This window comes from Hypomesus nipponensis, chromosome 13 (genome assembly GCF_054491055.1).
Source record: "Hypomesus nipponensis isolate SF chromosome 13, ASM5449105v1, whole genome shotgun sequence".
In the NCBI taxonomy this organism is placed as follows: domain Eukaryota; kingdom Metazoa; phylum Chordata; class Actinopteri; order Osmeriformes; family Osmeridae; genus Hypomesus; species Hypomesus nipponensis.
This window is the reverse complement of record NC_140373.1, coordinates 10,948,322-10,975,000: the sequence shown is the minus strand read 5'-3', so window position 1 is coordinate 10,975,000 and position 26,679 is coordinate 10,948,322. Positions and strand designations below refer to the sequence as shown.

The following is a 26,679-nucleotide window of genomic DNA, read 5'->3' as shown; positions in this document are numbered from 1 at the left end:
CCTGATCAGGAGTGCAGCAAGGGCATGGTCCTCACACCGTGGTTTTAAATAGAGAGAGCAGAGCCTCCACTGTCAACATGTTGTCTGCCAGGCGGGAGTGACCCGCTCTCCCGTACAGAGGGGCTCCGCGTTGATTTAATACCCTCCCCTCGTTGAACCCGGCGTTGATTTATCGGAGTTTCCAAGGCACGACGATGCCGCACGCTGAAGAACACGGAGCTGCTTAGAGGTGCTGGGGACCACTGGGGGGAAGGAGGGCCCTCGTGTTGCTGGGTGTGCAGACCAGGCGGAGGGAGCAGGACAGGGAGGTCACCGAATCCCTGCAGACCTCCTAGGCATGAGCCCTTGCCGTCTTGGAGGGGGAGGGTTTTCTCAAAGTGATTATCATGGGTATGATTGTGAGGCTGGACACAAGGGGTCCCTCACCTTCAGTTGGAGGAATCCAAACAACACTGCCGTCCCATCCACCCCCCTCACCCCCTCACCTTCCACCCTCCCGGCACACCCCCAGCAGCTGACCCTGGGAGGCCCCAGTACTGCGGAGAAGGGGTGGGGTTGGGTGGATGGGTGGGAGGAGGAGGCAACAGAACTGCCTGTCAGCAGCTGCCCTCTGGCATGCTGGGAATCTGCTCCCCCCCACACACACACACACACCGATGGGAGGGTGAAGACAGGCAGCAGGTGCAGGAGTGATGTGCAGACACCTACTGATCCCTCCCCCCCTCCCTCCCTCCCTCCAGACGCTCACACCTGACGTTTTCACCTGACGCACCCCTGCCCTACCCCTGTCCAGCCCAACAAGGGAGCCCTGTCGGGGCCCCGGCCTCCTGAACGAACACCCCCCCCCCTAGACAGGAAGGGTAATTGATGGTGGGTAGGTCAGCCAGGGCCAGCGAGAGGCCCTACCACCCTCACAGTACAGCCACACCACATGGTAACGTCGGGCTAGGGTTACTCTTGTTTCTGTCGAGTCTGTTGTTTATTTGCTTTGTAGATTAGAGTACACAAGTCGGCAACTTGTTGGACCCCCCTCTGATCCCGCCCCCACTCTGGCTAAACAGCTGCCATCGGTTTTATGAGGTATTAGTCCCAGTTCTAAGCAGTATACATTCTAGGATTCAAATTACAAAAGAAACTATTTAGTTAGCTTGCCTCCTCCCTCTGCATGCAGCGCACCGACATGCTACGGAGCATTTGCTGAAACCACTTTGTTGATGTCTCACGGGCAGAGCTGTGACACCCCTGACATGACACTTCTGTGCACGTCTGAAGAGACCTTCAGTGATTTGCTCTTCCGGGCATTTGTCTGAACGCCAGCGTTGTTTGTTTTTCACCAAGCTCCGTGGAAACCTGCCATGTAATGTTCTCGAGTATTACAAAGCTATAGCCTTGAGGCACTTCACAGCATTTCCACTTGATACGACTCAAGTCAAATTGAGCAAACCCAAAATGCACAATATTTCTCGCTCCATGGTATATATTTTTTCGCCCCTCTGGCTGTCCTAAGCTGGAGGAGGTTAAGTGTTATCCGTCCACAAACAAAAAGAAATTTTAAACCTATCATTTGGCACCGTGGGGATCATGTGTACTATACCAAAGAGGCCTAAGGCCATGCACTCAGACTTCTCTGTGAAACCATACGAAAGGAACCGCTGAGCTACCCTGAAAATTCATGCATGTCAAGACTTTCTAAGCTTGTGCCAGAAAGCTTTAGTATTCTGGAGCAGCAGTGCCAAAGCCGCGATATTTGGGCAGAGAAGGAGCTGGGAAATGATGCGTGCACGGAGCACATACGTGTTACAGCCCTCAATGGGGCGGAATGAAGGAATCAACCCCGAACCTCAACATGATGGATCTCTCTCTCTTGTCTCCCAGGCAACAGCTTTATCACAGGACAGGGAAGCCTGCTTATTTTTTCCGAGAGAGAGAGACAGAAAAAGGGAGGGAAGAGAGAGAGAAACAAAGAAGCAGAGAGAGAAAGAGAGAGAGAAACAGACAGTGAAAGGGAGAGCGAAAGAGAGAGAGAAAGAGAGAAAGAGAGAGAGAAACAGAGAGAGAAAGAGAGAGAGAAGGAGAGCGAGAGATAGAGAACGAGCACGGGAACCAATAGAAAGAAGGAAGCGTGTGAGTGTTCTGTTTTCCGTTTTGAATTCCTATGTTGTTCTGCAAATGAGTTTGCCGCACGTTCGATGTTTCAGCGTTTTCTGGCATGCTTGTTTGATCCTGTGCCGGAAAGCGTAGAAGCCGTTGGATTCATAACACACAGACCTGTTTTAACCTTGCAATACAAGAAGAGGTTACATAGTCCACAGTTGGCTGTTACGATACGGAAGGTTCTCCCTCGATGACTTTTCTCTGCTCTGAGGCCTGGATGTGTGTTTTATCAGCAGCCGTCTGTGAGGAGATACGATGGCCCCGAGCCTCTGTTTTTCTTTGTGCCCCAGAAGGACACGACGACAGCCAGAAGTCCTGGCAGAGCCTGTGCGGCCTTGGGCACGGGCCATGCCAGGGACCTGCGGGGATCGCCATGCTGAACCTCGAAAACAACCTCAACCTTGCTGCAGACCACAGATTACCACATCCCTCTGTAGGCCACTGAAACATGAGGGACAGGTTATTGTCTGGCTCGCGACATCACTTGAGAGGGGGACCTTTTTTTACAGGTGGTGGACGAAACGTAGATTTCCTGTCGACGGAATTCTGATATAAATACGGATGGCTCCCAGTGGCACCACGGTAATGAACAAAGAGTCACACAGTGTTGAGAGAAACTAACCATGTTGGAGATTAGGGTTTGGCAGCTCTGTCATTGCTGGCCTGAAGGCCTACCTTACTGTTGTGGTGGTGGAGGGAAGCCAGACTGATGTTTTCTATGAAAATACACGGATGGAACAGAAGCACCACTGATTCATGACATGTGTTCTTAAAAAAGGTACCTGGTTCCGTGAGTAGAAATGCAGCTGCGGTCCGTGCAATACTATTGCAATTCCGGCCCTGAAGAATACCACAGTGCTAGTGTCTGTCATAAGGATAGAGAGAACAGTAGAAACACCGACTGACGCGGCCCACCCACGCTGGCGAGACGCCACAAAGCACACCATCACAAACAACCATCTCTAGAAAACCACACGCCCGCTTTCATTAGCCTTCGCCTTCCTTGGCAAAGAAAGATGGCCTCTTTTACCAACTTCCCCCGAGTGCGACGCGCTTAATTAAAAAGAGGAATGCGATAGAAAATGAGCGTGCCACCCCGTACCCATGTATTGATTGATGGTGTGCAACAGCTCGACTCGGGCTCGCAGCGTAAAGATGGAGGAGGGTGATATCGTGCTCGGGAGGGGCCGTGATTGATACGCCCCCCATCGGAGAGCAGGGAAGCCACCCAGTAATTGCATTCATCTTAACCTGAACACTCATAATTGCTAATGTAACTAGCCCTGACTGTCCATTAGACAGGAGGGGAGATTGGTGTCAGAGAAAGGATGGAACATCCCTCCGTGTTGCACGGCTTCTCCCGGTCGGACAAAGGAGCTCCTTCCTCCTGGTGGATTCCCTGCTCTTCCTCCTGACGAGGATTTGCATGGTAATGAGTGGATCTGGGAGCTGGAAGCTGTGTTTTGGATGGCGATGAATGGGACACCGGACCGAGATGGAACGCGATCTCCACGGTACACGTTTACACGGACCCAGATCCGTCTCCCCCCCAGATGGATCTTTTGAACAAAAGGCCTCTTAGTAGATCACAAAATACCTGGCATGACCTGAAGGTGTAGCCGCTTTCATTGTCACCTTCTTTTGTGTTCAACGTCCACTGGGTCCTTTGCCCTTGTATCGTGTCAACAAATGCTTCTTCTTTTTTTTCTTTCGGAGAGCCAAAGATCCGTTTCAACACACCTTGAGATATTGATCCGGTTGTTTTGCCAAAGGGTAAAACAATAGTTTGAAGGTGCTGACCTAAAGAGACAGGAAGATAGGACTTTTTATGAGCTGGTTTCAGTGTCTCCTCTTGACACTGGACACCTTGAGAACTGGAGATAAATCAGGAGCGCAATAAAATCTATTTTTCTTGCTCTCTCGTGTCTCGTTCTCTTCTCACACCCATTTCCTCCTGTCCGCCCCGGCAAGTGCAGCGTTGTTTCCGTGGCTGTAATAAAATATAGATATTGAGTACCGACTATCAACATTTTGGGAAATCAATTCCTTGGTATCCTATTGTAGCTGGCTGCTGTTATATTATATGTGCTGTTATGTCTTACTGTTATCTATGTCAGCTACTGTTCTTAAGCGAGTTCAGGTCTGTTTAGCGAGTTGGAACAACATACCCTCCCATATGATTTATCAGAAATTAGATATATTTGTGTATTTTTACTACTTCAGTAACATCAAGAAAATGGGTTGTGGGCTTATTTCCTGGAGGTTTGATTTAATATATCTCCCTTTCTAACCTTCCTTCCGTACCTCCCTTTTTCTGTCTCTCACACACACACACACACACACACACAGACCTACAAACTCACATAAATGCATCCTCCACAGACACTTTATCCATTGTCCATCAGTAAAGGAGGAAGCACCCTAGTGCGGTTGAGCTCGCAGTCTAGACTGCTCTCAGATCAGATCCAGTGGCACTGACAGCCTCCTCTGACAGGATGGTGTGTTCCTGACTCACCAACGCCACCGAAAACACACCTCCATTTATTATTCATGCTGCCAATTAGCAGAGCTGCATTATTCACTTGGAGCTGGGATCACCTCCATTAAGAGATCTGCTCTGCCTCATCGTGGATCTCCCAGGTGGGCCTACACCCCCTCGCCCCCACCCGCCCCCACCCCCTCGCCCCCGCCCATTCCACAAAATCTGCCTCTCTCTCTCCTCGGCTAAACATTATTAGCATTGTTAGGGTAAAAACGAATATTCCATGCCATGTACCGTGAGCATACACTTACATAATGTGATATCCTCAAGACAACAACAACATTGTTTTGAATTATGATTAGAGTGATACAGAGGTTTGTCTTGTGAGATGCATTCAAGGACCCTCCCTAGTTTATGCTCGCAGGAAGAAGTTGTGTTTGCAGCCGTGGCTTTGTTTGGCAAGGCCCTGAGGACAAACCTGATTTACAGGCCCTCAAATCGCTCCACAAAATCACTTCCTGTTTCCCTCCCTGTGTTTACCGGACATTCAGTCTCGTCGGCCGAAGGTTGGATCAAAAGTGGTTTATTTTAATTTGCTTATCTGCTTAATTAATGTCCCCTGGGCCTCCCTGACAACCACAATTTCATTACACAAACAATTTAAAGAAGTTTTATTGACACAAATGGTAGTTCAGGGCCCCCCACACTGGTTTACATGTTGTTCCCACACTACTGTGACTGTGTTGCTGTCACATCAGCTCTGAGGACTCGTATTAGGAAGATGACTCCATAGCACTTTGGAAATGTAGGGAGGGATGGGATTCTATTATTTGCCTGTCCATTTATCTTGTAGATAAGTATTTCACTGACAGTTAAATTAATAATACTGTAGGAGGTAATGTGAGAGATGAGAAAAGTACACATGGTACAAGACCACGGTTGGATTCAATGCAGTTTCATTCCATTTCAGGAAGTAAGATTAGTTATCAATTCTTATTAATGATTATTATCACTAAATTGTTTAAAACAATTGCCTTAATTAGGATTCCTCCGTCAGGAACTATTGTGTTTTGTAGATAAGATCATGCTACATCTAGCCAGCATATTGGATTTTTAGCATTGTGTGTAAAAGTTGTATTGTATTAGATATTGTAAGACTGCACTGGCAGTGTATTCCCATTCACGTTAATCATTGAGTGCACTCACGCAAACACACTTTCCAAAAATGAAAGTGCCTGTGGCTCAGTTTCTGGGTGCGTAGCATTTGGAATTTAAAGGAGAGTGGATGGAAACCCGGATGCATGCAGAGACTCAGAATTCGGATGGGTGTTACTGCTTTTATGGTTCCTTTGTCGGCAGTTAAGTTTAACCCTCTAATATGTTCATTTTACAATATTTTGCCATTTTGAGGAGGAGTCCGCCATTGCTGCTTGTAGTAATTTTTTTATTTGAAGTTGTTGTTTCAGTTTTAAGTTTGATTTGTATGAATTAAAACTGAATGTGGTTGAAATGCTACCAGCTTGCCAAAGAGAGTTACAGGATAAAAAATGGCTCCAATATTCAGTTTCATAAGAATTAAAAGTGAAAAGTAAGAGAATCTAAGCCAGAAAACCGTTGGCCAAGGTAAAGGTTTTCCTCTCACGGCTGGGCTGAGGAAACATTTGCTTACAGTAAAAAAATAAATACATTCAAAACCCAAATCCAATTATTTTCCAATAAGCAATGGAATCTTTCTTATTCATATTTTTTTTTTTTTTACTGTCTTCCCTTTCTTTATTAAGGCAAGGACGTGCAGGATCTAAGAATCCAGCTTGTGTATAGCTGGATCCTGCATCTCAGTTCAAGCGGATGGCAAAGGATTCTTTTTTATTACATATCAGCAATTCAGGATTCTGGAATTCTTGGAAACATCACTGTGTTTTCCCCATGCAAGTAAGAGTTCTCCAGTTACTGGAGTCAAGCTTCCAATGTCTCCATTTTGATGTTCGGAGTTTGCATCTGACTGGAGAGTGGCATGTTATTCAACCTTTGTTCGTCGTACTTAGATTGTGTAAAACATTTAGGTCTGTGTTTTAGATGCTTCACAATCAAGCAGACTCTCACTACGGCTTTGTTTCGATCCTCTTGCATTCATGTTGTAGTCAAGGTTCACCAGAACCAACAATCTTCCTGCTGGTGCTAAGAGAAGGTCTCTAAGGGTGTACTGGGCCTTTGGTCGCCCCCCTACCCCACCTTCCCCCAACACTCCACCACCATCACGGGGGGGAAAGGGCTGCCTCTCACACGCCCTTCCCTCCATCTGGTCACGGTCGTTTCCTGAAGTCTCGGCTGTGCCAGTCAGCCGTTCTCTTTCACTGGTGCGTCTCTCCTCTCGCTCTCAGGTTTCTCTCCGTGGTATCCAGCTGGCTTCTGCACGGGGGCAGCGCTGGCACTGCCCGATGCACCAGGAGGGATTTCCCCTCAAGCCCACAAAGCCGATTCGTTCTTTGACTCAGTCCCACTGTTCATTTGTAACTCTTCCCCTTTAGGTTTCTTGATGCACTTTGAGAGCAAAAAATGTCCTCTTTATGGTCTGCGTCGAGGCTCCTGCACTGGAGACATACAGTGAACACACACGTTTGTGCACAAATGCACACACATACAGGAGTACACACACACACACACACACAAACACACATGCACACACAAACTAGATACAGTAGCCATAATATATGCATGGATATACACATTTGTGCCGACTTCTGTGCAACTCCAACAATGTTCCACATGAGGTCTAGCTGTTGTTGGTGGTTATAAAGCCTGGTTCCATTCTCATGAATATGAATGTGATTCATTTGCATTTTTGTTACGTTTAGCCTATTTTCTGTGTACATTGGTTTTCTCGTGCATCCAATCCATCCCCAAGTCTGTCTTAACTTTGTATTTTATTTGTTTCTAATTTAGTTTGCCAAGCTCTGCATTTATTCCAGAGCTCTGTTTGGCATTTAAGGAACATCTGTCATTCAAGGCTGGTGGAAGTTGAGTCCACAACACTGAGCATATCCACACATCCTCCAGAGTACTCTGTCAATGTTAATGTGTTTTGAGGACGATAACATCAACATGAAAAATTGGAAAAAATAACACCCTGATTGATAATATGAATCATCAACCGGCTGGCTCCTCCCCACACTGAGCACATCATTTACCAAGGCAACGCCGTGGAGACGGGAGGGGGGCGGGCGGGCGGGGGGGGGGGGGCTCTGCAGCCCCCCACCCTGATACCCCGGCAGACCCCGCATTTACAGGGAATGAAGTGAGCCATGCCTCATGCAGATAACTGTTCATCTGTAGCTGTTCACGTCAAGAGTCTGGCTTGTCCATCAGTCATTTGAGACACGTGCGCCTTGAAAGAGCCCTTGAAACACTTTAGCAGAGCACTGACACGTGGCCGAAACTGCCTTTGTTGTTTGTTGCCATGTTCATAAAATGGCCGAGGTTTGATTGATATGCGAAGCTTTGCCTGCGTGGTACGGCGGGTCTGTGTTTCAGCTCTCGGTTTTACACAAGAAGAACTTAAGCTCTCTGCAGTGCCCTTTGTCCTGCCAGACAAAAGAAGCTCTACCCTGTAATCACAGTCTATTTCTACATCCATCCATCTCCTCTCACAGAGAGATGACAGGCTAAAACATTAGCACGTTGTCAACAGCTTCCAAGACACTTCATGTTATTTTGCCTTCTGCAGTACTTTTCCATCTCCCAGTTGGGGCTACCTCCACAGGGCTGCATGACGTGTGTGTGTGTGTGTGTGGCGTATGTGTGCATGTGCTTCATAAAGGGTGTGTGTGAGCGTGTGTGTGCCTCGGAGTAGATGGAGGTTGTGTGGTGTGTGTGTGTGTGGGGGGGGGGTCTTCCTGCTGCATGGTCAGTTGAGCCTGGCCATGCGGTGAGTTTTCAGGTTTCCACCAGGGTCTGTGTAGTCTGGGCTAGGGCCCAGCCAACCGCCAGCTCTGCTTTGGCCATTCTGTGTCATGTTACCCACTGTCTCTGTTCCACAGAAGACGTGTTCAACACCCTGTTATTCTTCTTTCCTTTCAGCACCCTCTGCTCAAACACACACCGACACACACAAACACACACACACACACATACAGCAGCTCCTTCAGACAATAGATACATTTATCAATAGCCAGGTGCTGTTCAAACTCATCCCAGATCCAAATTGCCTGTTTGTTACTGCCGCTGCCTCCACCCGAACTGAATGCGAACTGTAGAACTCTATGTTCCCAGGGCTGTTGACTTCATGGATAATGCAAAAGTAGTCAAATGTAAATGGTGCATTCGGCCATGTCACTCACCCTGCCAACCCCCCCCCCCCCCCCCCCCCCCACACACACACACACACACACACCAGAACCACTTTCTGCCTTCCCAGCGTTCAGTAACCCTGCTGCCAATAAATCATGCAGGTAACTCATTAATGCCAGCAGACAACTATTCCTCCTAGTGGTAGAAGGAAACAAAAAAAGATTAAAAAGATAATTCTGGTAATGTTTTGGAAATGCTCTGGTGGAATGTAACCTAGTGTCTGGGCCCTGCATCCGCTGTGTACCTGGCAGGGACAGATGGGCTGGTGTGTGTGTGTGTGTGTGTGTGTAGTGAGTTCATGTCGCAAGACGCAATAAGGTCGAGGTTCTAAAACATGTTCGTCTGCCCCCCCCCTCCCAGCCTGTGGAGGGCTGGCAGCCTTGTGGGGAGGGAGGGAGAGAGGGAGAGAGAGAGAGAGAGAGAGAGAGATAGAGAGAGAGAGGGTGTTGTGTGTGTATGTGTACCTCAGAGTGGATGGTGTGTATGTGTGTACCTCAGAGGAGATGCGTGTGTGTGTGTGTGAGGCGGGTGAGGGAGGTCGCTGGAGTGCTCGCTGCCGTTTGGCACACGCGGTGAGGAGAGGAGGGCGATGTGAGGGCGCCAGGCTCTTTGTGTTCTCAGGGCACAGCCCTGACAGAGAGGAGGGGAGGGAGAGCACAGGGGGAGATATGGAAAGAGAGACAGATAGAAGGAGAGAGAGCTATGCAAGGAGCATGGAGACAGTTTACTCAGTTCAACATCCTCACTTCTGCCCACCACTCGCTGCTTGACTCTCATCCTTAAGCCTCACACACACACTCTCTCTCTCTCTCTCTCTCTCTCTCTCTCTCTCTCTCTCTCTCTCTCTCTCTCTCTCTCTCTCTCTCTCTCTCTCTCTCTCTCTCTCTCTCTCTCTCTCTCTCTCTGTTTCCAAACAGAGGCTGGAACAGATGGGTCATGGGACTAAGCACCATATATAATTTTAACGATTTTTGTTTGGATAGATAACGTTAGTGTTTTGCATTTACTAAACTCACTTATCAATGCCAAATGAGGCTGAGCTGTTGTCACAAGTCTACGGGTAGAACCTTCTATGTTCCTTTTCACGCCATGAACTCAGTTCTTCTTTTTTTCTGGAAATCAGTTGTCACTGCACAGGATTCGGAGAACAGCTCGCTTTGTCTACGTTTCAAACCGCTCGATAGAGGAACAGTTGTAATCTCCAACCAGCATCATTGGGTGAAGTGCACCACAGGTCATAGAGTGACACAGTGTACGTCTCTGTGTCCACCTCTGGGCGCTAGGAAGCTACCTGACTGATGGTTGGAGATCTGGCATCAGCAGAGCAATGGTCCCTTTTCAAGGCTGGAGAAATGTACTAGTACCCTACACTATTTCAAATATATTGTGTTTTTATATACCCTATAACATATTTTTGTAATTGTGGGAAGCTACCGTAAGCCCTGTAGTAGTTCCAGAAGTGGCGTGCTTGCGCTCCTGCTATAGGTCAAGGTTATTGTTTTGTTCTCGCAAGTAAACAACACAGCCTGTTGGGATTTCTAGAATCTTCCTGGATCTGACGGCCCTGTGGAAGCATTGTGACAAGTCTAAAGATGGATGACGTCAATCTGTGGACTTGTGGCTGTGGAGATACTCACCGCCTCATTCCCAAAAGCTCTTGTGCCGCACGTGACTGAAAGACAAAGTGCATTTTAAATGCTGCTCCATTTATAACCTAGCGACAGTCGCACATACACATTATCGCTCCAGCACTCCCTGTCATCCTTATCGCCGTTTTCAATCTCACTCGACGTCTCTCCGTCTCTCTTTCGCTCACGCTCGGAATGCAAGGGGCTGAATTGAGCTTGCGTTGTCATTTCATAACCTAATAGCGCAGCATGTCTTCATCTCCTGGAGCCTCCGTAGACCCTCTCGTGGGTTAAGGTGAGCGTGTGTGGATGTGAACCGGAGCTGGCAGTGTAAAACCTCGGCCAGAAAGACGCTCATTTATTCCTAGTTCCCATTACCAGAGCTCCTCAGTCTTTTAGAAAGGCGACGTGAACCAGGCCGACTGGCTTGCCCAACTGTGTGAGGCACAAGCAGATGGACACGAACGGCAGGAAGGTCCTGGGTATGCCAGAGTTAGATGAGGCACTAATTGATCATAGTGGACTCTCTGGGGTGGAGTGAGGGGGGGGGCAGGAAGGCAGGAAGGAAGAAACGTGGGTTTCAAATGAAAACGAGAACTCTCAAATTCCAAAAAGATTCCAATCGGTCATCCTGTCACTGGATCGACGCGTGACCTCTGATTCCGTCCAGGCCTCAGTCATGTACGCGCAGAGTGTTAGACATGCATGAGAGGCTTCGGTCCGACGCGGGGAACAGAAGTGATGTGCCATTAGCCCGCAGTTTATGAGGAGCCTGGGTTCTTTGTGTTGGACATCTTCAAGAGTCAGCTCACGTTTCCCTGGTGCTGGAATCTGTAATGAAACGATCATCTCCCCTTTTACAAGGCTTTATTTAATAGGGCTTCTGCTGGAATACCTATTAGATCATGGAGAAGGGGCTGGGAGTTGCACTGAAAAGGCTGGGTGAAAGCCACCATGGAAGCCTCCGGTCTATCTTGAGTCTCCTGTCAGTTGAACCCCGTTAGAAAGCACAAACAAACCGAGCGGAATCTCAATGCGACACGAAGCACACTGCGGCAGAGGGAACTGTTAGGGTAGCTCCAATCCAATAAGGCGAGAACATGTCAAACAGAGTAAATGTTTGCCAGCAAAATCAATGGGATCCCTCTTTGAGCTGCAAGGATACAGTGGAGAGCAACTAGCCAGAATGCGTCACTTTCGGGCAAGTAAGGAAGAGAGATGGGATTGTCTTTTTGCCATTCCATCATTTTTTTGTCTGTATTCTAGGAAGGCTTGAGTCAAGGCGGGGTAATCGCATATCAGACGGACGCTCTAATATTTATAAATCACAAGCTGGTGTGGCTTTCCCTCCAAGGATAATTCTTCCCCTGATTCCTCTCCTGGCATCATCACTCCACGATGAGATCTTTGAGCTTGCAAAAAATGGGCTTGAAATACATGCCTTTTCAGTGAGAGCTTACAGTGTGTGGTATCGCCAATAGGCTGGCAGGTTTCAAATATTTCAGAGGGTTGGAAATCCTAATTGTAATGCTCCAACAGAAAATGTCATGGCCTTTATCCATGGATAATTACGGCAGAGCAATCCCCTCAAATCCACCATTTTAGTTTCTGACAAATTCCCACTCTATTATACTTTCATGAATGAGATACCTTTGAATCATACTTTGAAATGTGGAATTGTTTTGTGGGAAAGTGCTTGTTGTCTCATGACCAGGGACCTACATTTTTACATATAAATGAATAAAATGTCAAATGTAGGTCTCTACCAAACAGAGATTTACTCGAGTCTAGATCTCAGAATCAAATTGCCATCACAGAATCTTGTATTTAATAATTGAAGTACCTCCAAGCTGAGGAAACACAATACCTTATAATGAGCTCAAGAATTATGTCTGAAATATTGGTGTCTTATCTTTCGCAAGCCGTTGAGACCCTAAAACCTGACATGGCAAAAAAATTGCTATTGCTAAAGCTAATCCCATTGGGCTGCTCTACTCAACTCTGTTTGAAACTCCCTCCAACTCCAGACAAATGGGTCAGTGTGATATTAAAAAGTCATGTTCGTGCTATATCTGGGAACCAGCTCGAGACACACACACTGACCCAGACCTTGTCATTTCTCGTTGTACACAGTGTTCACAGTTTTAACAGGCTTGGAAAAGGTCACAGACAATTGAATGGAACACTGATCAATCCAGCACCTCTATCCTAAGCTTGGAGTGGCATGTGGCCTTGCTTCACTCCGCTGTAGGAGAGAGAGAGTGTGAGAGAGAGGGAGCGAGAGAGAGAGAGAGAGAGAGAGAGAGAGAGAGAGAGAGAGAGAGAGAGAGAGAGAGAGAGAGTGTGTGAGAGAGAGAGAGGGAGCGAGAGAGAGAGAGAGAGAGACAGAGAGAGAGAGAGAGAGAGGCCTCTCTAGTGTCGGCCCATGCATTAGCTTTCCTCCCAACGGTAGAGGCTGAAATCACAAGTGGGTCAGGGTGAAGAGCCTGGATGTAATTGTGGTTCTAAAAGGTTGTGGGCTCTGGTTGTGCTTCTCAGCTGGTACCGCCTCCTGTAACCCCCTCCTCCCATCAGCAGCCCATTTGCCTCCACTGTTATACAAGGTGAATTATTCACCCGTCGGTTACCGCAAAGATAAGGTTTGTTTTTCATCCTTACGCAATAAACAGGGGACTTACAGCACCAGGAAAAAAAAAAGCGCCCACTGAAAACAGTGTTGGAAAATTCATAAGAACATACTGCAAAGCTAACTCTATAAAAATTTTACTCCATCGCATGGTGGTAGTTGATATGGAAAATGAAATGAAGGACAGAAAGACACTCACAGTGAAGAGTCCACAGCAGGAGTGTTTATTTGCACAAGGATTGAGGAATACTAGTTCTACGACGTGCCGTCATTGCAGTGTAGGGTGAAATATTATTCTAGCGGCTCATACATCATCAATTTTAACTGCAGTTTGTAACATATATAGCCTGGTAAGTTTAGTATTTTCATTCCGCGTCAAAATGAAATAGTCTGTGTCAATAAGCAAACCTTTACCTTTTTTTTTCCAAGTGTACTGTAGCAGATTCAGTAGTGATATAGATTGGAATATTATATAAAAAAATGTTTTCAGATTTTACAGGTACCTACATATATTTACTGCTTTGTGTTATTTCCAATCTTTAAATGTGTTTGCACCTACTTCCTGCTGCGCTGAACCCATCCCTGTTTTCTAAGTTTCAATATGTTGATTCTTTATCTCTGGTGGTTCCCATCCTGGCCTTACTTGTTCTTTATCTCAACCTTGTCATCGGTTCCCATGGGAGAAACTCAATTCCTGTCACATCCTGTTATTCCAGAAAAATATGAGTCTCTTATCTAGTAATTGTGTCCCTTTCTAAATGACTTCCTACCTCCTTCCCATGTAGCACTCCTGCCCCTCTGCCATGCCCAGGGGCACCTCCTTGCAATTTGTATTTTTAGTCAAGCAGATTTCTTTTTTCTCTCTCCAAATGTCTGTGTCACATTTTTTGAAGGGAAGTTAGGTTCCTGACACACGGCGCCCGGGTCATAGCCAGAGGACAGAACGTCTGGGGGACAGGAGGGGTGTTGTGAAGACACCGACACAACAGAAGTGATATCCGGGAGGGGAAGCAAGGGAGGCCATGGAGCTAAAGGGGAAAACGGAGGGAAGAGATTATGAATACATCTGAGGGATGAAAAGAGGTGAGCAGATATCAGGCGTTCGGAGCTGTAGCTTGAGGGGTGGGGGGAGGAGGAGGGGGGAAAGGGCTGATCCCAAAAGGCGGGCGGCTCACACCTGTAATCCCTAACTGCCGTGATAAACGACCAGAGCTTTCACCGCGGCGCCTGTCCGTGACGAACGTTGGTCCCGTTAACGACGAGGAAAAGGAAAATGGGGCGTGGGGTGGGGGGGGGGGGGGGGAGCAGGGGAGGAGGGGAGAGGGAGGGGGGGGGGGGGGCAGGGTTAATTTATAAACTCACCTGTCGCGCTGTCTGTCAAAGGGGAGACGACAGTGGGAATGTGCGTGGCGTGGAGGTTAAGCTGGCAGCACACCCCCTGGTCGTATCCTAGCTCTCCCATGGTACGGCAGGGTGCGTGTGGCTGTGCTGGTGCTGTTAGCCCCTAGAGCTGGTGCTGTTAGCCCCTAGAGCCGGTGCTGTTAGCCCCTAGAGCTGGTGTTGTTAGCCCCTAGAGCTGGTGCTGTTAGCCCCTAGAGCTGGTGCTGTCAGCCCCTAGAGCTGGGGTGCTGCTTCCTTGTTCCAGAGGAGGGGTTGGGGGGAGGGGGTTGACAGGACCGTAAAGGGGCCTTCCCATCATCACGCACCAGCCATTACTATAAATCATCGTCTCAGCACACACACACACACACACTGCTCCCTGACCTCATCCTGAGCCCACTGACCTGGAAAATGGCTGCTGAGGCCTTGCAGGGTTGGCCACTTCCCCTTGCCTCAAACAGCAGAAATATTGAGCCAATTACAAGATGATGATCTGGTCAGTAAGCTGGGGGAGCCCACAGGGAGTGTTCTGTGCCTGCCAGCTTCCCTGCTGGACGGGGAGGAGGAATCCAAGCTCTGCCGGACAGGAGGGAACACAACTCACCCTCACTCGCCTCTCTGCAATTAAACCCTACTTCCAGAGACAGACAGACAGCGGAACCATTCCCTATCTCTTTTGACTGCTCTGAGGTCATTACGAAAGGATTTTTGGTCAATGATTTGTATTTTATATTTTTGGGAGGGTAATTCAGATGTTAGATTTGGAATGGTCGGTTTTGGAATGTTCCAACGGAACATTACAGGATGGTTGCTGTCCAGTGTGCGCTCATGGTCTGTGTGCCCGGGGGTGTTTCTGCTCACCTACGGTGTGAGGGACGTAGACATGAGTCACAGTGTCTGAGACGGAGGCAGGTATGCAAGCTGGGCTCTGCGAGGGGAGGGCACGCCTCAGGGGAAATGAGAGCAATGATGCGTCAGGCCCCCGTGTTCCGAAAGCGGTCTTTTTACAGACAACCTTACAATGGGCGCATTGACTTACGTCCTATACCATTACGCTACCTTGTGCCGTGTGTTTAAACAGGGGATGGAATTGCCCCAATGAGTCTTGGCAGCCGTGGGCTGCCTAGTGAGTACCAGATGATGGGAAGCCCCTCTTAGTACAGAACGTGTGCCATGTTCAGCGCTATAATGGTCGTCCGGCATGATATTATTGGTGTTTGTGGCGTCATCAATATCGAGCTTCACCGCCCCTTCATTTTACCCTTGGAAAACCTCATTATAGACTCTCCCATTTGAGTTGTTTGCCGCATTGAAGTTCTCTTACTGTGGGGTAACAGAGCTGGGCTGCGATGTGTTGAGTGTCTCTGCATGTTGTTTCACGGGCGAGGCCTGCCGCCCGTGTTTCACGCATCGCTGTGCGCAGGGAGTCGTATTTTAGCAGCACGGAGAAGACATCAAAGCGGCCCTGTGTGGAACTGCAGTAAATCTCCAGCTCTTGGAAGGGGCACGGGCGAGTTACATCACTTACGCTGCCAATAAAGTTTCATTCGAAAAACCCCTGCATGCGGTTTCCCGAAGAATGGAAAGAAATGCCCTCGCGTGTTGCGCCGCCGAAAGCGAAGCGGTATCTTTTGTCCTTGTGTCCTCCTTGAACCTGAAGAATGTGTGGCCTGGTGTATCAGGGTCTGTGATCTCTCGCTTTCTCTCTCCCACCCCTTCTTGAGCACTTTGAGATGTCTTTAGCATTAAAGGGTTTATTTAACCTACAAATCTTCCATACACAGACAAAATCCATATGAGCCAAACATCTGGAAAGTTATTCTTCACAGAAGGCCACAGTTATGGTTGAGGGATATCAATTTCACGTGACCAAATCCCTCCGAGGGACTTTGAATCCATTCTTACAATCACTATTAAAGTTACATCAACCTGGATATCTGATGCCTTTGTGACCTCCATTTTGAGGGGTGGATGGAACGTATTTGTCGAGCGCAGTCGTTCTCCTTCACTTCCTGTTCCTCTTTCGCGTTCCCATGAGCCCCCCCCCCCCCCTCCCCCCCGCCCAATGCCCTCGCAACACTGCACCACCCAGAGTGCACAGATACACAACACAACAAGCAAGATGCACCCTATCAAATATGAATGCTTCTTCAAGAACGGGGCCTGATGTCTTTTTCATGAGCGAGCTGTGTACTCTTCAGCATCGATAGATGACGTCCTTGCTGGTTCAGTGACGAATGAGGACCGCAGAGTGTTGATAGGTCCTCCAGACCCCCTGTATGTGCCGGTGTCCTGAAATCCATGACCCGTCCATAATCTGTCTCTATGTTCTTCATGGGCCTGCTGTTCTGTTTTCTGAAACACTCTTGGACTGTTGGACACCCCATGACCAAGGCCTCCATGCTACTACAGCCCGCTGGGGAACTGCCTTGGAGTTGTACGTCTCTGAACTCTTTGTTTTGAAGCTGCGTGTCTGAAGCCTGAAGGGCTGTCTGTGTTAGCGATCTGTCAGTGAGCAGCTCGTCTCTGAGCTGTGTGTGTCTGAGCTGTGTGTGTCTGGGCTGTGTGTGTCTGGGCTGTGTGTGTCTGAGCTGTGTGTGTCTGGGCTGTGTGTGTCTGGGCTGTGTGTGTCTGGGCTGTGTGTGTCTGGGCTGTGTGTGTCTGGGCTGTGTGTGTCTGGGCTGTGTGTGTCTAGACCGAAGAGAGTTGTCTCCAGTTGTGTCGGGGCTGTGTCTTCGAGCTTCTGTCTCGGCACCGGCGAAGGTGATGGAGCAGGGATAACCTATGAGGAAGGGAAGCTTGTCCCCACCGTTTAACCGCCCGCCCAGCCGCCCCCCGCCCAGCCGCCCCCCGCCCCCCTCCCACACGCAGCTGTAGGTGAGCCGCTGACACAGGGAGGATCGGGGGGTCGAGGAGCGGTCAATGTCGGACGGATGTCAGAACACAGCAGACTCGTGTAGCAGCACCACCCCCCCCCCTCCACCCCCCAATACCCACCCCCCCTCACACCCCCAACCACCACGCGAAAAGGCATCGACCCCACCGCTTCCTGTGTGTCGCCACGGCAGCCCTGACCTTGTGACCGGACGGCGCCAGGTTCGAGCCACTCAGGATGCTGAGGCACTTAGCCCTGGATGCACCTGCGGGAACGCCAGGGAGCACCGGCCCCATGTCACCGAGAGGCTGCCTGCAAGCGGCTGTCATAGCTGACCCGGGGCCAAGGTTTTCACCTTGGAAAGAAAGCTGTCACGTCTGACTGCAAACTCTCATCAGTGGTGAATGCGCTTTCACTATTTTGACCATCGAACAGTAAATAAGACTTGCATGGGTCGGCTTTTCGGATTTTGTTTTTGTCAGTGAAGGCAGGTCAACGCCATTGAAGCCAAGTTATTACGTGAGAGTGATAGGGCTTTAAGACCTCAGACTCCCTTTGTGAAATGCCAGCCCTGGCTAAGATCTCTGCCCTGTCTGTCTCATCTAGCTGCATGTATGCTAAAGAGAGCAGAGTGGGTATTGTTCACTAAACTGTAACTGAGGCAGAAACAGTGCGGCCATCACATCAGGAAAACGTTTAGCCGGCGAAAGCAAAAACAACAACAACAACAACAGCGTGTGTCACTGTGAACAGCAAGAGATCGGAAATATAAGCGGACCGCATCATTCTCACCACATCGTTGACCGAACGACATCCACCCTGCACTCACACACACACACGCCCTCGCACGCACACACGCAAACACGGCCCTCAGTAATTCTGTCACGACCGGTAAACTGTGTCTGCCAGGGGACCTGCAACATCCTTGGCTTTAAGCAGCACCAGCAGAGAGAATGAATAATTGAGGCTGGCATTCTGTACTTTGGTGAATTTTAAAGCCGTATTCTGCAGAGGCTCTAAATGGGCGAGAGAGAGGGAGAGGGAGCGTTAATCATTCATGGGCTCCTTTTATCCGCTTTGGTTCAGGTCACTGTCCTGAAGGCGCTCTGGGCAGAGGGGGGGGGGGGATGAGAGGAGTGGGAGAGGGGAGGAGGAAGGGTGGGTGGCAGGAGTGGTGGAGGGGGGTGTGTCAAGGCCGAACAGTTAAGCCTGTTTCTCGCCTCTTATGCAAGTTTGGGATGAAGACGAAGTGAAAAAAAAAGAAAAACTGCCCAGATGAAGAAATGTTGCCAAGGAAAACCTTGAACTAAATATTATGGCTGAGGAGGTGCCTGCGCAGCTGAACTTTCTCGCAGTAAATATTGGAAGTGAGATTTATAGGTATTCTTTCAGCGCTGGTATTTAATTTCCGAGAGTCTGACGAGTAAAAAAAAAAAAAGTTTGACGCAGCTTTTTTTGCCCCGTCTAACTTTTCTATGTCTCATCTCGTCTGTATTCAACTGTAAATGTTTGAAGCGGTGCCTAGAAGTATGAGAGGTTTCCAAACAAAGCCCAATAGATAAATACATGACAACATTAAAATATCAATGAAACACGTAAAAAAAAAAAAAATTCTACAATGTAATTCCAATGTCAGTTGGATGTCCGAGGAAGAAGGACATGAAGGTATTTAATTATGCTGAGAGAGAGAGAGGTCGTTGGCATTGGTATTAATGTTTTATTAGCATCTGGACTGGTGTGTGTGGATGGAGAATGATGGCGCTTCACGTGTTATACGAGAGTGAGGACTACCCTTCAAATGGACCCTGGGGACACCCACTGTGGATTTGACGATCCTTCAGCATGCAGGCTGGGAGCTTCACTCTACATGGCTGTCAGTGGAGGTTCAGCAGTGATGGAACTGAGTGGAAATGAGAGGCTGCACGGCTCTTGGCGGTTAACTAGGCGTGTCGATACAGCCGGTGGATGAAGACAAAATAAATATCCCCAAACGTAAATAAACTGTCGAGGAGTGTTGTTGTTGACTTATTGGATTCCAAATGTCTGAAGACAAATCTTGATTTAATCTTATTGAAGTCTTTATTGTGCTGTGGGGGCGCCTCCACTGTGAGGGTTTTTTGTTTGCTTGTTTTCTCAGTCACGAGGGCAAAGGAAGGATATGCAGTAATGTGAATCTCTCTTCCCTCTCTGTCTCTCTCTCTCTCTCTCTCTCTCTCTCTCTCTCTCTCTCTCTCTCTCTCTCTCTCTCTCTCTCTCTCTCTCTCTCTCTCTCTCCCCCTCTGTCTCTGTCTCTCTCTCTATCCCCCCTCTCTCCCTCTGTCTCTCTCTCTCTCTCTTTCTCTCCTCTCTTCAGGGAGCTGATGCCCAAGACCCTGGAGGGCCAGATCACCATGGAGAAGACCCCCAGCTACTTTGTGACCAGAGAGGCTCCGGCCCGGATCTCGGCCATGTCCCGGGACACCAAGCTGATCGTGGTGGTGCGTGACCCCGTCACCAGGGCCATCTCCGACTACACCCAGACGCTGTCCAAGAAGCCCGACATCCCCACCTTCGAGAGCCTGACCTTCAAGAACAGGACCACGGGCCTCATCGACACCTCCTGGTCGGCCATCCAGATCGGCATCTACGCCAAGCACCTGGACAACTGGCTGCAGTACTTCCCCATGGGCCAGATCCTGTTTGTGAGCGGGGAGCGACTGATCAGCGACCCGGCCGGAGAGCTGGGCCGGGTGCAGGACTTCCTGGGGCTCAAGAGGATCATCACAGACAAACACTTCTACTTCAACCAGACCAAGGGCTTCCCCTGCCTCAAGAAGGCCGAAGGCAGCAGCAAGCCCCACTGCCTGGGCAAAACCAAAGGGCGGACCCACCCCAACATTGACCCTGAGGTGGTGCAGAGGCTACGGGACTTCTACAGGCCCTTCAACATGAAGTTCTACCAGATGACCGGTCGGATATTTGGCTGGGATGACTGAACGAACCTCATCCATGTTTGGGTTTGGTTTTGACTGTGTGTCAGCTGCCACACTAAGCCGTAGCAATATGCGTCTGTGAGAAGCAAATATAAAGCCTAATCTGCTCTCACTGGCAAGCCAGATATGCAATGTTTCACTGTTCCATTCTAGCATCACAGCTGCTGTCTCGAATCCAGTGGAAGGGAAATCAGCAAGTCTGGTTCATTCTGGATTGATGGAGCTGTGAGTGGGACAGACTTTGTCAGTGTGTGAAGTGCTTTTCCAGTTGGAATCAGTGGCAGACAAACGTGCCGTGCTTTTGTGTTTGGGGAGGTTTGGGGAAATCACAGTGTCTGGAAAAAGCCTTGTCCAGGTGACTTTATGCCATATTTTAAGCATAACAAGCTGCTTTCAAAGTTTAACATTTTATAGAAAAATAATCTGAAAATATAAAAATAAATGTATTTTTGGAATGTATTTATTCAAGATTTATTACACATGCAGTATATACTTATTTTAAATAACTCATCACTGATATGTGTTTTGTTCTTATGCCTAGAGTTTGTTTTATATTGCACAACATAAACGCTTTCCTCTCATTTTATTTCTCAGTTATTCGATTTTAATTGGTCTATTATTTACATCAATGGGTTCCCACACTTATTCCTGTTTAGCTTCCAATTCCAATCTTGTGACGGTTTGTTTTTGCATGGATCCTCTCCCCTTAGGTTAATTAAATTAACCCAGTTCGGGAAGAAAGATAGATCTCGGTTCCACAAGTTACAGCTACTCCGACATGGAGGAAAGAGACAGCCCTAAGGGCCTACCCAAGCTAATACTCCCATTTCCTCGACATGCCTTCCTCAGAACTGAATACAGTTGATGTCACTGGCCTGTTGCTGCCCAGAGGGGAACCTCATACGGAGGTCTTCTTCAAGCAAGCAGCTGTAGAACAATGGAAAACAGTGTTTCTGATTTATATCTCACAGTATTGTAAGCTTCCACAGAGCCTCTCTCTCAGAGCAGACGTGACGCATTTTCATTTTTTGGGGGGGGGGTTTGTGTTTCGGGGGGAAAATATAACGAGGTGTGTGTCTCAACGTGTCGTTCTGACTGTCTCCCCTTTTTTCTAAGGTTGTTGTCATTTCCATGCACACTTTCAATAAAAGATAACCGATCAAAACATGTGGCAAGTGACCTTTGCGGCATTTCTTCTGTGGATTCTCTTCATTCCAGAACTGTCGTTCCTATTCAATACAGCTCTGTTCAGATTTGGAATGTGGTGCTGATGGTTCTGATAAACCCTCCATTTGAACGTGGCATAAATCATGGTAATATTAGCGTGCGGCACAGTTCTCTCAACCTCCCCCCTCTACACACGCATAAACCAACACTGTATCTGGCGTCTTGCCTATCGCTTCTGTTACACCTTCCTCGATTGTCTCTGCTTATCTCCTCTCAGCCTCCAGGACAAGCTTGCCTGTCCAGGGATGCTTGAAGGGCTTTCATCGATGCTTTCAATCGGAGAGCCTTGTTTTCGGGGCCCGGCTGTGTCCCTGGTGTGTGTGGGGGACCTGTGTGTCCTGGGGCAAGGTATAGGACCCAGTCCCGGGGGAACAGCCCTCCTCTCTGTGCTGGCTTAGAAGCACAGTTAAAGCACCGCTGGGTAATGGCGTGTGGGTTAAGAGAGTGGATAAGTACTGGCGACCACTGAAGTAGGCTGGAGGGGAGCTTAGTTTGTGGTCTCTCCCTCTCCCTCCACTCTCATCCTCTCTCTTTCTCTCCCTCCCTCTCCCCCCTTCTTTATCCCCTTTTCTTTTCCTACCCCCCCTCTCTCTGTCTCCTTCCTCTTCACCCCTCTCCCCCTTTCCCTCTCTCTCTCTTTTTCCCTCTCCTTCCATCTCTCACAGCTCTCACCATTTCTCCCCCCTCTTTCTACCTCCCTGTCTCCCTGTATCCCTGTCTCCCTCGTCCCTCCCCCTCTCTCTCTCTCTTTCTCTCTCTCTCTCTCTCTCTCTCTCTCTCTCTCTCTCTCTCTCTCTCTCTCTCTCTCTCTCTCTCTCTCTCTCTCTCTCTCTCTCTCTCTCTCTCTCTCTCTCTCTCTCTAGTGCTTGTCAGTAACTTCATCCAACACAGACTCATTTCCGAGCATCAGGACTTCACAATTGGAAATGTTTCTTCATATTGTGCACAGTACAGTACAGATACTACAGCACAGTTCCAACTGTAACACATACTGTAATAAATAGTGAAAATCGTTTATTGTTTTGTTTTTTTACAGAAGATACACCAAAATGACCTCGCCCTAGGGGAAGAAGAAACAAAACTTACAGTACGTCCCTTTGCTAACTTTATTTGAAAATTCCTTTCCCAGTGAGATCTGTCAAGGTAAGGAACAAAGATTGTTTCTCAACTCCAGAAATGGAAGGAAATTAAACTGCCACATCTGCTGTGGGATAGGCCGAGACCACCCGTGTCAAACACCACTCAGCTTAATAACCGTGGCATGAACAGATAAAACACCATGCCTGCTTCTCCTGTTAGCCGGAACACATGTGGTCGATTCTGAAAGACTGAGAGAGATCCGCTGCAGAGAGACAGGCATTGATGTTCTCGCTCCATCCTTTACTCTCCATCTTTTTCTCTCTCTCTCTCACGCTCTCTCTCTGTCTGTCTCTCTAACTCTATCGCCCCCTCACACAAACACACACACTCACACAGTCTAAGAACACAGACTCTATAACTTGTCCAATCTGTGTGTGCGTGCCAAGGTAGCAGCCGGTGTACGAAGACACCTGCCCAGCTCCACCCACCCTCATCCCCCCTGAGCCCTGACCTGAGCCCTGACTAAGACTCCTCACACCCACCCAGACCCCTGCTCCACACACACACACACACACACACACACACACACACACCGCTGAGTCTGTTCGGGTCAAAACAACCTAGGTCACCCCAGAGAGTGTGAACCCAGGGCATCAGATAGGCATTGCCGCATGAGCTAGCGATGAGGCGCGGGGCTTCAGAGAAGCTGGCTTTGAAGGAGGAGCTCGCCGGTGGTCCGCGCCAGAAGAACGCTCTACGTGTCTTGGGTTTAGGCACATATGCAAACACACGCACTCGCAGACACACATCTTCCCGCACGCTCTCTCTTCCAAGTTCGCACACAAGTGTACTCGCCTTCAAAGTCCCACACATGCAGAGCCGCGGTCCCCACAGTGCAGCCTGTGGTGGGATCAGAGCTGGGCTTCCTCTGGATTCCAGAAGAGAACCCCTTAATCCCAGTTAGAGTCTGAGAAAACACCTCGGAGGCACGCTGCACCTGAGCCAGGGAGCACTGGCAGACCTCCACACTAACTCTCCTCTGCTGTGTCCAACCTCCACACTAACTCTCCTCTGCTGTGTCCAACCTCCACACTAACTCTCCTCCACATTGTCCTTCCTCCACACTAACTCTCCTCGGCTGTGTCCAACCTCCATACTAACTCTCCTCTGCTGTGTCCTTCCTCCATATTAACTCTCCTCTGTCGTGTCTTTCCTCCATACTAACTCTCATCTGCTGTGCCTTTCCTCTTTCCTCCACACTAACTTTCCTCTGGTGTGTACAACCTCTTTCCTCCATACTAACTCTCCTCTGCTGTGTCCTACCTCCTTACTAACTCTCCTCTGGTGTCTGCAAAAGGGATAAGCCAGACGTTTCGAAACGTCTTTTTTGCCTCAGAACATAACAAAAAAAAAAATAGTGGCCTGCAAAAGACATAAGAAATGGTTTCGAGTTTCAAAGATGAATTGGTGGCTCACATGAAATGACCATTGTTTGTCGATGATCAAAAGGAATTTCACAAATGGTTTGCGTGCTATTCATAAAGACTTGAGACTTGAGACTTTGAAGTGTGACCAGAGTAGACAACACACAAAATTAGCAATTAAGATCGTCTGAGGGTGGGAGACTTTCCAGACATATGTGTTCTGACTTGAACCTTTTCAGGCATCCTTCCTAAGGAGAGGGAACAGCTCTTCTCCCGACGACGGCTAAGCGCTTCTGACACGTGATGAAAGAAGCATTCATATTAAGCCACGACGTTCCTTCCCTTGGATGGAAAGCAGGGCGACAGTAGTCTAAACAAGTAGGCCTGAGGGCCTGGGGGGTAGAGTTAAAGTCTCCCCAGGGGAAGAGCAGCCTGCCTGGGCAGCTGAAGGTTCTATCAGGCTTGTCACTCCCTTCATGTTCCTAACTCCCCTCGGTCACAAAGTTAGACCTACACGCCTTCTTCTTCCTGGTTCTCCAGAAGATTACGGAACTGAAAAACTATTACTGACGAATGTCATTTTTTGTTCACTTTGACCTTGCCTTGGGTATGCTGTGTTTCCTGTCTAGTAAACACAAAACACATGCAAATAAAGAACATAAGTAGTTGTACCAGCACACCTGTTTTGTCTGTTGTTAATGACAGTTGCGACAGCCCGCACCAGAAAGCCCTGTCTCGTTTCGGAAGAAAGAATTAGCCTGTGGCCTCAAAGATGCAGATCTAAATAAATAATCTTGACATGCTCCTATTGCGTGCACTGGTTCTGTTTGATGCATACATAAATGAGGAGGGGACCTTGTTTACTTCCCCACCTCTCATTACTGTACTCACAGCAGGCCCCATGCTCTGAGGTATTGTACAGTACACACACATACAAGCACACACACAGACACACACACACACACTCAGACAGACACACTCTCACACTTGGAGACATGCATACACACACAAATAGAAATATAAGCCCGTAATGAGTTTCTAAGAACAATGCCATCCCATCAGCTTGTTCTGCACTGTCTCTCAAACTCAGTAATGATGCTAATGTTGTTCATTCTCAAATAGGTACGAAAAGCAAAGCCGAGTTTAAGCACACCGTACAGATTTGCACCTCTGTTCTGTAATGTGCTTGTGGAAAAAAAACAAAAACTGTTTACTCCTGAGAGTCCTCAGGAGTTGCCGATGATGCCGCAGTCTACTGCACACCCCTACAAACACACCCATCCCTATTGTATGTGTGGCCAGTGAACCCCTAACACACACTCACAAACGTACAAACGCACAGCTACCCGGTGCACGACAAACTCTGAACCCAGGGAGGTCGCTGAAGCCAAGGCGCTGTCCATTATTAACATCGTTAGAGGCGCCAAAGTGCCACGCAGAGAGACAGCGTGCAGACAAGGCTGGAGAACCAGGCTCTGGACCAGCCGTTATTCTACTAGGTTCTAGAGGAGAGATCGTTCAGCATGGCGGAGGGCCCTAAACGAGAAGCGTATGAGGTGTCGGAGGGAAACCGAATGTTTCACACGTGTATGAAACTGGAAGTGAGCAGAGAGGGTTCAGGTCACTGGTTGATGGATGCGTGGATTGGGACAGGCAAATGAGAAACCAGAGTGTGGCTGAAGCACTCACTGACTGCAGTCTTTGTCTCCTCGCTGACGTGTGTGTGTGTGTTGGGAGTGGGGGTGGGTGAGGGAAATTAGATCAAATCTAGCATTCGTTTGCCCTGTCAACCTGTTGGGGGGACGGGGACGGGCGGGGGCGGGGGGGGTTAACACTGAACATGTCTGGCAACCTGATACAGGCGGTAAAATACGGCACCATGTGTGTTTATCCAGCATCACTCACCTATCAGCCTCTCCGCCATCTGTGGTGGGGAAGAAAGGGGGGGGTTCTCCACTCCAACCCCCCCCCCCCCCTTCCTCCACAGCCTCTTTGTGTCAGTGCTGAGGAAGTCAAGTCTTGTCTTTTCCCCCTGCTAAGACAAATGGAGGTCCCCGTGGGGTCACAGAGAGACTTATAAATATGACAGGTATGGCAGTTTGTTATTGTTTCCGAGAGAGTGTTTCTACAGCCCAGGGTATGTTCTGTGATGAATTTGTTTCCAAAAATGTCACCATAATCAGGGAGGCTGCACGTGGGAGCCTTTCCAACGCACGCTGGGGCTCTGATGTGCTGTAGTACAAGTGAGCATAATTAATGGCGATAAAGCTCTAAACTTTCACGGCCATTCTTCAGACGGTCTGTTTTGCGGAGCATTTTAGACAGGCCACGTGAGTAGCCGAGCCCACGTGATTGTGTGTGTGTGTTTATGTTTACAGTCTCCGGTTCATTTGCCGCTTGAATCTAGTACAGCTAGAGGTACTTTGGAATTCTTGTCCGTGCTGTTTTCGGACTGTTTCCTATCGGAAACCGTTGACCTCTACA

At 48.6% G+C, this 26,679-nt stretch overlaps 1 protein-coding gene across 1 annotated transcript in view; it reads left to right on the top strand.

The window, feature by feature from the left end:
• The window catches only part of LOC146260024 (heparan sulfate glucosamine 3-O-sulfotransferase 3A1-like), a 27,416-nt gene extending 5,800 nt beyond the window's left edge, over positions 1 to 21,616 (top strand). Inside the window, exon 2 of the mRNA XM_084669972.1 lies at positions 19,846 to 21,616. Within this exon, the coding sequence (XP_084526098.1) occupies positions 19,846 to 20,467 (622 nt within the window). The 3' untranslated portion in view covers positions 20,468 to 21,616. The remainder of the gene's footprint in view (positions 1 to 19,845) is intronic.
• The last annotated feature ends 5,063 nt before the right edge of the window (positions 21,617 to 26,679 follow it).